Source organism: Vipera berus, assembly GCF_964194415.1.
Source record: "Vipera berus genome assembly, chromosome: 2".
Lineage (NCBI taxonomy): Eukaryota > Metazoa > Chordata > Lepidosauria > Squamata > Viperidae > Vipera > Vipera berus.
In genome coordinates this window covers 270,928,315-270,941,769 of record NC_138203.1, presented here as the reverse complement: position 1 = coordinate 270,941,769, position 13,455 = coordinate 270,928,315, and the positions used below count along the sequence as shown (strand labels likewise).

The window sequence follows — 13,455 nt, the reverse complement described above, 5'->3', positions numbered from 1 at the left end:
GAACTTTCAAAATTACAACAGAACTGAAAAAGTGACTTATGACTGTTTTTCACAGTTGCAACCATTGCAATGTATCCAGGGTCACATGATCAGAATTCAGATGATTTATTTTTATTTTTATTTATTTTATTTTAATTCCATTTATATCCCGCCCTTCTCCGAAGACTCAGGGCGGCTTATGACGGTTGCAGTGTCCTGGGATCATGTGATCACTTTTTGCGACCTTCCTACAAGCAAAGTCAATGGGGAAGCCAGATTCATTTAACAACCGTGTAACTAACTTAACAACTGTAGTGATCCACTTAACAGCTGTGACAAAAAAGGTTGTAAAATGGGGCAAAGCTCATTTAACAACTGTCTTGCTGAACAACAGAAATGTTGGGCTCAGTTGCGTTTTTAAGTCAAGGACTACCTTGTTTGTCACACTCTCGCACAACTGCAACACACCAAATAAATTGGCAATGGTGCGCTGCATCTTTATTTATATATTTGTTTATTAAATTTGTATGGCACCCATTTCTCTACCAAGCAACTCTGCGTAGCTGTCAATGTAAATGACAGACAGCAACAATTACAGGATTAAAACATCAAATATTAAAAGCTGAAACATTACAATTAATATTAAAACAGATAAATTAACCTGTAACTACTGTAGCTTAGATTTTTTACAATAAATACAAAGGTTTCGCCCCAACCCATCCATGACGTGGCATTGTTAGTTTTGTGGGTTTATTATGGGTGCTTTTATATACCAGAGATCAAGGAAGACATTGCCAAGCTAGCATATTTAAACTGTTCTATGTGCATTATAAATGCAAATTTACTGGGCATTTCCTCTTAAGAAACTCAGAAAAGAGGGAAGCCAATGCCATCACATATTCAGTTTTTAATGTTGCCTCATAGGTGGTGAGTCCAGTGAATTATATTTTTATATTTTAATTGGACTGTATTAATATATACCAGGGTGGGCAACTATGTCCCCTTTACCACCTGTCCACTTCCAGAATTCCTGAGCCAGCTGGCTCAGGAATTCTGGGAGTTGAAGTCCATAGATCGTAGAGAGGCCATAGCTGCCTAATCTGGTATATACATCTATTTTCTTAGTTGGCTGTGATTGGCAGCGCTGAGCCGTGATGGCACAGTGGTTAGAATGCAGTATTGCAGGCTAATTCTGCTGAATGCCGACTGCCAGCAGTTCGAGGCTCACCAGCTCAAGGTTGACTCAGCCTTCCATCCTTCCCAGGTGAGTAAAATGAGGACCCAGATTGTTGGAGGGGGAGGGACAATATGCTGACTGTAAAACTGCTTAGAGAGAGCTGTAAAGCACTGTGAAGCAATATATAGGCCTAAGTGCTATTACTTTATTTTATTTATACATATACATATACACCCTGTCAACAAAAGTGCGTATAGTCAAGGCTATGGTCTTTCCAGTTGCAATGTATGGCATTGGACCATAAGAAAGGCTGAGCGCCAAAGAATTGAGGCCTTTGAACTATGGTGCTGGAGAAGACTCCTGCGAGTCCCTTGGACTGCAAGGTGATCAAACCGGTCAGTCCTAGAGGAGATCAACCCTGACTGCTCTTTAGAAGGCCAGATCCTGAAGTTGAAACTCCAATACTTTGGCCACCTAATGAGAAGGAAGGACTCACTGGAGAAGAGCCTAATGCTGGGAAAGGTTGAGGGCAAGAGAAGAACGGGATGACAGAGAATGAGGTGGCTGGATGGAGTCACTGAAGCAGTAGGCGTGAGCCTAAATGGACTCCAGAAGATGGTAGAGGACAGGAAGGCCTGGAGGAACGTTGTCCATGGGGTTGTGATGGGTCGGACACGACTTCGCAACTAACAACAACAATACATATACATATACATATACATATACATATACATATACATATACATATACATATACATATACATATACATATGCATATGCATATGCATATGCATATGCATATGCATATGCACATGCACATGCATATGCATATGCATACGCATACATATCCCGCCTTCATTGCTTTTATAAATAACTCAGACAGGTGAACATACCCAATACTTCTTTCCTATTTTCCCCACAACAATCCTGTGAGGTTGTTTGGGCTGAGAGAGAGAGGGACTGGCCCAAACTCACCCAGCCGGCTTTCATGCCTAAGGCAAGTAATAATAACCAATACTAGTAGCTGAGAAATAACTTATATAACCACGAAGTAAAGCTATGATGAAGTAAGGATTGCTCTTGCAGAGATGCAGTCCTTAGGCCTCATTCCACGAGGTAAATTACGGGTAATCATCAAACTCTGGGATGAGCGTTTCAAGAACAGGGTGTGTTTAAAAAAAAAAAAAGGAAAAATGTTTTTACTGCAGCGAGTCAGGAGGAATCCAATGAAGCAGATTTTAATAGTGTCATTTAGTTTTGTGATTATTTCTTGCTCAATGTTCATGCATTGTTTTTAGCAGCTTGATATACCAGTTCAGAATGTTGCTTTCACAGTTCTGCATCTACCGGTAGACACCTGGGTGAGTTACAACAGAAGACCAGCCATTTCTGGCCCTCAGTTATTAAACTATAGCAGGGGTGTCAAACTCAATTTCATTGAGGGCCGCATCAGCATTGCGGTTGCCCTCAAGGGGCCGGGTGGGTATGGCCAGGGTGGGCGTGGCTAGAGTGAGTATGGCCTACTGGGTGGGCATGGCCAACTCTACATCGTTTGTATCAAGGGTGCTTATGGGGGGGGCCTGGGCAGGAGTGGGACAGATCTGAGGGTCTCTGGTAGAAGGAGGGTCTCTGGGCCAGGGCCAAGGCAGTGGGGGCCGTTCCCTCACTGTTTCCAGGATGGCTTTGCGGACCACATGAAACCATTTCACGGGCCGGATCCGGCCCCCGGGCCTTGTGTTTGACATGTCTGAACTATAGCAATAGCAATACATTTAGTCCTCGAGTTACAACCACAATTGAGCCTGACATTTCTGTTGCTAAGTGAGACAGTTGTTTAAGTCTGCCCCATTTTACAATCTTTCTTGCCACAGTTGTTAAGTGAATCACTGCAGCTGTTAAGTTAGTAATATGTTTTTAAAGTGAATCTGGCTTCCCCATTGCCTTTGCTTGTCAGAAGGTCGTAAAAGGTGATCACATGGCCCCGGGACACTGCAACCATCACAAGTGCATGCCTGTTGCCAAGCATCTGAACTTTAATCATGTGACCCCGGGGATGCCACAACGGTCGTCAGTGTGAAAAACGGCCATAAGCCCCTTTTTCAGTGCATTTTCAGTGTTGCACTATGGTTCAGATGGTCTTCAAGCTCAACTATATGAACTGCAGTGTAACTTCAAACGGTCACTGAATGAACTGTTGTAAATCGAGGACTACCTGTATTGTCGTATATGTGATTATATGTAAGGCACACCCTATTGGCTGGGCTCAGAAGCTGCATTGGTCTACGGTGTGGCTTGGTTTTGTTGCTATGGTTCAGAAACTCTAGTTTATGTCTTAGCATATTGTGTGAGCAGCCGTAGCTTATTGAATAAACATGGCATACAATGCACTAATCCAGTTGAGTTCTTATTGTAAACAAGACGATACTTGCGAGACCACCTGCTGCCATTATCAACCTCCCATCACCCGGTTCGCTCCCACAGAGTCGGCCTCCTCAGGGTGGCGTCAGCTAAGCAATGCCGGCTGGCGACCCCCAGGGGGAGAGCCTTCTCTGTGGTCGCACCGACCCTCTGGAACGAACTGCCCCCGTAGCTGCGGATGGCCCTTGACCTTCAGTCCTTCCGCCGTGACCTGAACACATGGATGTTTCAACAATTGGGCCTGGACTGACTGTAGTTTTAAATTTGGTTTTATTGGGGCTATTGTTACGTATTTACTTCATTGTTTAATTCTTTTTTGAATTTTGTATTTTATGTTTTTAACTTTTATTGTTGTGAGCCGCCCTGAGTCCTTAGGGAGAAGGGCGGCATATAAATTTAATAAATTCAGTTCAATTCAATATTGTCCTGGCCTGTCTCAGAGGGTGTTTTTGCTCCTTAACTACTGACGATGTGCTTTACCCAGGGCTTTTTTTCTCATTGAACGCTCAGAACGGAGTGATTTTTGCCTTCCAGCTCAATCCGTAGTGATTTTAATTAGAATTAAGATTGTAGCTTTTGGATCGTTGCTCTTAATTGAAGAGATAATTAAGGGAGTGGGCTCACTTTGCTTTTCCAACCTCGTACCCTCTAGACCTGCTGGGAATTATGGGACCTGAACTCCAGCACTTCTGGAGGGCACAAACTGGGGGACAGCCAAATGCAACTTTCTGAGTTTTGCTTCCTGGTTATTATAGAAACAATCATGAAACATAATCCATAAGAATGATTCTTATTTGCTTTGTTCCATTTCCTTGTTCCGCTCTCTCCTTTCCCTCTCGCTTGTCAGGCTGCACCCTTCTGGTCAAACATATTGGTCAGTTTTCATGGATTCATCATCTCCCTCCCTCCCACTCACCCATCGTCTGAAGGACACCCAGCCCCTTGGCCCAAAGGGGGAGATGGAAGTTGTTTAAATTGTCTGGTAGTTGTTCCAAAGCTACTAGAGAACCATCCGTTTTAAGAAATCATTAACCTGAGAAGCATTTGGAAGAGGTTTTTTGTAAAATACACCTGAGGAAACTAAACACATACACAACTTTAAGAGAAACAAATTCACCAGTGATGATATTAACTGGGAACAAGAGGTATTTGAAAATGCCTCCTGGGGGAGGGGAGCCTAAAGAGTCTCAAGACGAACAAAAAAGGCGTTGATTTAGTTGTGACACCCATTTTGACATTTTCAACCCTCTACCTACCCTTATTCTCTGGCCATTAAAGTTAATAAAATGTGTGGCCTGCCTGCCTGCCTTCCTTCCTTCCTTCCTTCCTTCCTTCCTTCCTTCCTTCCTTCCCAACCTTCCTTCCTCCTTCCCGCTCCCTCCCTCTCCTTCTTTCCTTCTTCCCTCCCCCTCCCTCCCTCCATCTCTTTCCCTTCTCCCTCCCTCCCTCTCTCCTTCCTTCCTTCCTTCCTAACCTTCCTCCCTCTCTCCCTCCCCCCTTCCTTCCTCCTTCCCACTCCCTCCCTCGCCTTCTTTCTTTCTTCCCTCCCCCTCCCTCCCTCCATCTCTTTCCCTTCCTCCCTCTTTCCTTCCTTCCTTCCTTCCTTCCTTCCCTTCCTCCCTCCCTCCCCCCTTCCTTCCTCCTTCCCGCTCCCTCCCTCTCCTTCTTGCCTTCTTCCCTCCTTCCCCCTCCCTCCCTCCATCTCTTTCCCTTCCTCCCTCTTTCCTTCCTTCCTTCCTTCCTTCCTTCCTTCCTAACCTTCCTCCCTCCCTCCCCCCTTCCTTCCTCCTTCCCGCTCCCTCCCTCTCCTTCTTTCCTTCTTCCCCTTCCTCCCTCCATCTCTTTCCCTCCTCCCTCCCTCCCTCCCTCTTTCCTTCCTTCCTTCCTTTCTAACCTTCTTTCCTTCCTTCCTAACCTTCCTCCCTCCCCCCTCCTTCCTCCTTCCCGCTCCCTCCCTCTCCTTCTTCCCTCCCCCTCCCTCCATCTCTTTCCCTCCTCCCTCCATCTCTCTTTCCTTCCTTCCTTCCTCCCCCTCCTTCCTTCTTCCCTCCCCCTTCATCCCTACATCTCTTTCCGTCCACCCTCCCTCCCTCCCTCCCTCCCTCCCCTTCCTTCCTCCCTCTCCTTCCTTCCTCCCTCCCTCCCCTCCCTCCCTCCCCTCCCCTCCGGGCATCCTAGGAATGTCTGCAATTCAAAGAAGTCAAGTTGATGCCCAGGATGGTGTGACTGAAACCATCCCCCCCCTTCCATTTTGTCAAACTTGTGAAATGGCCATTAAAAGGGGATATGGGGCTTTATGCTGGCTTTTCTGACCTCTACCCACCCGCCCACCTCCCATGGCTGATTTGACATGGCCCATATAAAATCCCACGGCCTTCGGTTGGCCAATCTTGTTTTCTGGGAAACAATTAGTGTGAGATTAGACTTTGTTTTCTTCCCCACATGATTGCAAGTCTAATTTTAGACCAACCAGGAAAGGTGACAAAGAATAAACTCAAGATAAACATGCGGAACGCTTGTCTAAGACACTGACAGAACATTATAAAAGTAAATTATTAGCTCAAATTGTTTGCTGGCTTTTCTTATATTGTGTCCCTCAGTTCATCAAGAACAGCTCCTCATTCCTATTGACTTTTATTTTTCCATGCGGGCAATCTTACAGACTTCCTCATTTCTCACGCCCAGGTACTTTCTATGGCAAAAGACCTTCAAAAAGATGTCACCGCTAATTCCTATGGTAGTACAATCAGAGTGTCACCAAGATCAAATCTTGGAGGTGTTTGCCAAGACCCCTGACTGTTATTTTTCCCAGCGCTTCAACAGAAGAATTTACAACAGAAGAATTTACGGGATCTAGGATTAGTTCAGAAGACTTAGCTACCTCAATGAGGAAGTATCTTTGTTGCGTATGGAAACCTAGTAACCACACAGCAAGTTTTTGAAATCATGAGGCCGTTAGGGGAGGAATTTTGAGTAGATCTCCCAAGGTCCCTTTTAGCAGAATCAACTAGAAGACTAGCTTTATTTTGAAAAAAAGGGACACTAAAGGGCCCCCATCATAAAAAGTCTTGAATCAGAGAATCAACTATCAGTAGTCCTGGCAGTCTGTTTAGTGACTGTTTGAAGTTAGGGTTGGAAAAAGTGACTTATGACCGTTTTTCATATTTACGACTGTTGTAACATCCCCAGAGTCACGAGATTAAAATTCAGAGGCTTAGCAAATCTCATATTTATGACGGTCGCAGTGTCCCTGTATCATGTGATAAACGTTTTCAACCTTCTGACAAGCAAAGTCAGTGGGGAAACCAGATTCACTTAACAACCATTTTAGTAGCTGAACTACAATGATTCACTTCACGTGTGGCAAGAAAGGTTGTTAAAATGGGGCAAAACTCAATGAATGTCTCGCTTAGCAACAGAAATTTTGGGCTGAGTTGTGGTTGTAAATCAGGGACGACCTGTAACTGCAGCAAAAGATAGGTGTCTGATAGAAGTGCAAAAAACAACAACAAAAAAACAAAAATATAGAAAAAATGACTTTTGACTTCTAGCAGATATAAATAAACCTTGAGTTCAACTTTGACTCTACAATTGTACAGTCCATTTTTTTTAAGAATTACATTACTAATATTCAAATCCATAAATTATGATTTCACATTTTTCTGGGTTTTTTTCCCCAAAAAACTCCAAACGGGACTTCCAATTGATACTAAATTTAGTCAATTTAATTTATTTAATTTAATTTATTAATATTTCTATACCGCCCTTCTCCCGAAGGACTCAGGGCGGTGAACAGGGCAAGAATAAAAACACAGAATTACAAAAGTTAAAAAATGATTAAATACATGCCCACTAAAAAACAATTAATACATAGTAAAACCCCAGTAAAATACAATAAAAACCCTACCAATCCCCCATCAGGCCAGGCCGGCTTGTTCGAACAAGTATGTTTTTAGATCGCGGCGAAAGGAGCGAAGATCGGGCGCCGTCCGGAGCTCAACCGGTAACTGATTCCATAGCTCCGGGGCGCCCACAGAGAAGGACCTCCCCCTGGGGGCCACCAATCGACATTCTCTGACAGGTGGCACCCTGAGGAGGCCCTCTCTGTGGGAACGCACAGGGCGAAGGGAAGTTGATGCCGGCAGCAGGTGTTCCCTAAGGTACTCCGGACCCCTGCCATGTAGGGCCTTAAACACCATTACTAGTACCTTGACTCTCACCCGGAAGACAACTGGTAACCAATGCAGCTCACGGAGCAGAGGTGTAACATAGGAGTATCGGGAGACTCCCAACACAACTCTCGCGGCTGCATTCTGTACCAGTTGGAGCCTCCGGGTGGTCCTCAAGGGAAGCCCCATGTAGAGAGCGTTGCAGTAGTCTAGACTACTGCAGTAGTCTAGTAGTCTAGACTACTGCAGTAGTCTTTTCTCTAATCTGAGCTGCAATTCCACCATTCCAGCCGACTACATCAGCTTTACCAAACATTTCTTCATTGTAGAAGCCTTCGTTGGGCGCATCAAAGTCCTGCTCCCATTGTCACATACAGGTAGACCACAACGAAGCCCAAGACGTCTGTTGTTAAGTGAGACATTTGTTAAATGAGCTTTGCCCCTTTTCATGACCTTTCTTGCCACAGTTGTGAAACAAATCATTGTAGTTAAATTAGTAACACGATTGTTAAGTGAATCTGGCTTCCCCATTGACTTTGTCAGAAGGTCACAAAACATGATCCTATGATCCCGGGATACCCCAATTGTCATAAATAGGAACAGCTGTTAAGCATCTGAATTTTGATCACATGACCATGAGGATAATGCAACGGTCGTATGAAAAACAGTCATAAGTCATTTTTTTCAGTGCCCTTGTAAGTTTGAACAGTCACTAAATGAACTGTTGTAAGTTGAGGACAACCTGCATAAGAACAAAAACACCATGGAGTTTTTCCAGACTTTCCTCCCATCAGCTTAACAAAAACATCTCAGGTCTGAGTTGTATATTGACCTTCAACATTTTTTTGAATTAATGTATGTATTTCAGTCAAAGAATGTTTAGGTAAAAGCATGGTTTCTTTTCTATTCTCCTTTTTGACTGTCAGCTTTATTTTTTTACTACTACTACTACTACTACTACTACTACTACTACTACTACTACTACTAATAATAATAATAATAATAATAATAATAATAATAATAATAATAAAGTTGGAAGGGACCTTGGAGGTCATCTAGTCCAACCCCCTGCTCAGGCAGGAATCCCTATACCATTTCAGACAAATGGCTGTCCACTCTCTTCTTAAAAACCTCCAGTGTTGGAGCATTCACCACCTCTGGAGGCAGGTTGTTCCACTGGTTAATTGTTCTAACTGTCAGGAAGTTTCTCCTTAGTTCTAGGTTGCTTCTCTCCTTGATCAGTTTCCATCCGTTGCTTCTTGTCCTGCCTTCAGGTGCTTTGGAGAATAGCTTGGCTCCCTCTTCTTTGTGGCAGCCCCTGAGATATCGGAACACTGCTATCATGTCACCCCTCGTCCTTCTCTTCATTAAACTACACATACCCAATTCCAGCAACCGTTCCCTATATGTTTTAGCCTCCAGTCCCCCAATCATCTTTGTTGCTCTTCTCTGTACCCTTTCTAGAGTCTCGACATCTTTTTTACATCGTGGTGACCAAAACTGGATGCAGTATTCCAGGTGTGGCCTTACCAAGGCATTGTAAAGTGGTATTAGTACTTCACTTGATTTGAAAAAGTTTTGAAAGTTTTGAAAAACTTTAATAAAGTTTTATATATAAAAAAAGATATAGGTATTTTCAGAGGGAGGGGGGAAAGTCAAAATGGTGGCTGTAACGACACGGTTCAAGCTGTGCTCCTAACATACGTGGTGCGTGTAAAATGGGTGTGGCTTTGATCACATAACTACAACCACTGTCTTGAGTTTTTTTTACCTCCCTTATGTACAACCAGTTTGATATGTCTGGCATAATATCCCACAATATAACCAAGATACATCATTCAATTTATTTAGTTTTTTTCTCAATGGGTTGGGTGAACCCAAATAATTGTGCTTGGGAACAAACCATTAATGATCATCCCTTCATACTCTAGAACAGCGTTTCTCGACCTCAGTTACTTTCAGATGTGAGTTGAAGTCCATACATCTTGGATTTGAGGCTGAGAAACACTAGTCAAGAATTGGATGGTCGGTTGGTGTCGTGACTGGTTGAATCACAAGACTTATTGACTACCAGGACCTATATAAACGAACAAGACACTTCACCCCCAATCCCACTGAAGACGTTATCTAGTTTGGTAATGAAACGTCTAGGAGCCAGGCAGCAAACTTGGAGGACAAATGTCTTTCTAAATCTATAACCCAAACTACGAAAGTTCGCTAGAACAGGGGTCTTCAAAACTTGGCCCTTTTATGACTTGTGGACTTCAACTCCCAGAATTCCTCAGCCAGCGTGACTGGCTGAGGAATTCTGGGAGTTGAAGTCCACAATTCATAAAAGGGCCAAGTTTGATGACCCCTGCTCTAGAATTTCTAACTGGTCAAGAATAACGGGTGAACTCTTCTCAGTGATTAACATTGACCCTGTGCCTCATGAGTTGAGCTTAAAAGGAGTCTTGCATTCTGATATATTTTCACAAGGGTCAACTCACTGAACAGTTTAGCCCTGAAGGTTTCATTCTGACTGACAGAAAGGATGAAACGCAGGTTGAAGACTCTTTCATGTTGAAGGCACCAGATATGGAAGTCAAAATCCTTCTGCTAACCAAACTTACGTTCTGCTATGCAGAGCCAGTTTGGTGTAGCGGTAAAGGTGCTGGTCTCGGAACCAGGAGACTGTGAGTTCAAGTCCCACCTTAGGTATGTTAAACCAACTAGGTGACTTTGGTTGATTCATTCTCTCTCAGCCCAATTCATCTCACTGGGTGGTGGTTGTGGGGGAAAGAGGAGAAGGAAGTAGCACTAGGTACGTGCTACTAAGTTGAGTCATGGCAACTGGACTTTTCTTTTCTGTTTGAAGTTTTGTTGCTTATCCAGGTAGCTTCTTCAGTCTGAGCAAGTTGGTTAAGTTTCCCCCTAACCAACTTTCCTTGTTTGAAAAGTTTTGCTGCTTTTCCAAGTAGTTTCTTCAATCTGAGCAAGTTGGTTAAAGTCTCCAGGACCGACTTTTCTTTCTTTCTTTTTTTTGTTTGAAATGCTTTGCTGCAAAACATTTGAAAGAAAAAAGAAAAGAAGTCCAGTTGCCACGATTCAGCTTCCAGACAACTGTACCCTGGATGAGTGAGAATCTTCATCAACCAGTATTAGGTACGTTTGCCACATTTAATAATTGATATACAATAAAGGGGGAATAAAAAAAATGAATATGACAACATTTGCCTTCTCACTTCAAAATGCAGAGAGCCAGTTTGGTATAGTGGTTAAAGCACAGGCTAGAAACCAGGAGATTGTGAATTCTAGTCCTGCCTGGCGCTCAAAGCTAGCTGGGTGACCTTGAACCAGTCCCTCTCTCTCAGCCCTAGGAAGCAGGCAAGGACAAACCAATTCCAAATTCTTCCCAAGAAATTTCCAGGAAGTTGCCAGGACTCTGATCACACGTGCCATTTCCAAAATCTTGCCAAGAAATCTTCAGAGATCTGTCCAGGATGTTGCCACGGACACTGGCTCAAAGGCACACATACACACTACTGACAACAAATCTGCAGAGAAAGTCCAGGAAGTTGCCAGGAATCAACACTAATCACACACATATACACATACTACTTCCAAAATCTTGCCAAAAAAATCTGCAGGGACTAATCCAGGCACTCGCCAAGAGTCCACACTGCCTCAAAGGCACACACACGTAATCACACACACCCCACTTCTAAAATGTTGCCAAAAAAAGAAAAGAAAAAGAAATCCTGCAGAGATGTATATAGGAAATTGCCAGGAGTCAATACGGATTCAAACACACACAAACACACACACACACACACACACACACACACACACACAGAAAAGTACAGGCAGTCCTCAACATGACAATTGAGCTCATCGTTAAGTGAGACATTTATTGAGTTTTGCCCCATTTTATGACCTTTCTTGCTTCAGTTGTTAAATGAATCATTGCAGTTGATAAGTTAATAACCCAACTGTTAAGTGAATCTGGCTTCCCCATTGAATTTCCTTGTCAGGAGGTCTCAAAAGATGATCACATGACCTTGGGACACAGCAACGGTCATATATATGAACCAGTTGCCAATTATCTGAAGTTTTGATCAAGTGATGATGGGGATGCTGCAACGGTCGGTCGTAAGTGTGAAGAATAGTCCCTTATTTCAGTGCCGTTGTAACATTGAAGGTCACTAAACAAGCCGTTGCAAGTCGGGGACTACCTGTACTGTAGCAGACTAAGAAACCAGTAGAAAGTTTCTTAAACTTAAAATTCGTCGCCTGTCTAAAACCTGGAGAAGAATACAACTGCTTTAAGTGAATTAAAAATAATAAAGATATCACTTTGGATTCACAGTTTTTCTCTTCTCTCCCGGTTGAAATTCTGAAGTTTCTGGCGAGCTAGGAATTAAAAACGGGGGCGTGCCCAGAAACAAAGGCATGAAAACGAATCGCCAGCCATCAGCTGTCTATTTTCCCCCAACAGCAAAAACTTCAAACTTTTAGTTTGTTTTTTTTTTTAAAAAAAAAACCTTCAAATATCCTCCTAGTTCCAAAAATCCCCTTGCTCTCCCTTTCTCAAACGCCAGACAACGCTCCCGGCGCTCAAGACTAGGGGAAGAAAAAAAAGGAGAATAGAATAGAGCCGGAAGGGGGACCTTGGAGGTCTTCTAGTCCAGCCCCCCTGCTCAAGCAGGGGACCCCTTACACCATTTCAGACAAATGGGTGTTCCGTCCTCTCCTTAAACATCTCCAGTGAGGGAGCGTCCCCGATTTCCGAGGGGCTGAAAAACTGGGCTCTGCTCCAACCACTGGGCTTTCCAGCCTCGACCCACCGCTTTGCCCACCCCTCCACCACGGGCCGCCTGAGACCCACCGCGGGGACTCACCGTACTGGCTGGAAGCCTCGTTGTCTTCTTTCTTTTTGCCCCCCATTTCGAGGCCGGGCGAGGAGCGGGAGAAGGCGGCTTCCCCCGACCCTGCGCAGCCCGGGAGTGACGGAAGGCGAGCGGAGAAGTCTCCGAACGGGGCGATTCTGAGCTGGAACCTGTTGCTTGGCAGTGCTTCCCCCCACCCACCTCCCCACCCACGCTGACGTCACCGCCGCCCCGCCTCCCGCCGAGCCACACACCTGCTGGCTACGCTCACCTGCCGCTGGCCTCGGCCACGCCCCCTGCCGGCCAGGCCGTTTTAACCCCTTCCGCGCCTGCGCCTCCGAGCTCTTCTCATCGCCCTTGCACCGACCGCTTCTCCAGCCACGCAGATTCCGGAAAGGGGCAGCTTGAGCTTCTGGGAGGGGGGGGGGGGTCCCGAAAAAAGAGAAGCGTGTAAAGTCACGTCGGACACAGAGCTGGGGTAGAGATGAGTTTATTCTGAACAGAACGAACTGGGGAAACAGGGAAGCCTGGCGTCTATTTGTACCTGCCCAAGGCTGAGGGCCAAAGAATTGAAGCCTTTGAACTCTGGTGCTGGAGAAGACTCCTGCTAGTCCCTTGGACTGCAACGCGATCAAACCGGTCAGTCCTAGAGGAGGTCAACCCTGACTGCTCTTTAGAAGGCCAGATCCTGAAGCTAAAACTCAAATACTTTGGCCACCTAATGAGAAGGAAAGACTCACTGGAGAAGAGCCTCATGCTGGGAAAGATTGAGGGCAATAGAAGAACGGGACGACAGAGAATGAGGTGGCTGGATGGAGTCATTGAAGCAGTAGGCGTGAGCTTA

At 44.7% G+C, this 13,455-nt stretch overlaps 1 protein-coding gene across 1 annotated transcript in view; it reads right to left on the bottom strand.

Annotated features, from left to right (window-relative positions):
* The window catches only part of SLC44A4 (solute carrier family 44 member 4), a 60,699-nt gene extending 47,931 nt beyond the window's left edge, over positions 1 to 12,768 (bottom strand). The window contains exon 1 of the mRNA XM_081316414.1: positions 12,624 to 12,768. Within this exon, the coding sequence (XP_081172540.1) occupies positions 12,624 to 12,669 (46 nt within the window). The 5' untranslated portion in view covers positions 12,670 to 12,768. The remainder of the gene's footprint in view (positions 1 to 12,623) is intronic.
* Positions 12,769 to 13,455: the final 687 nt, after the last annotated feature.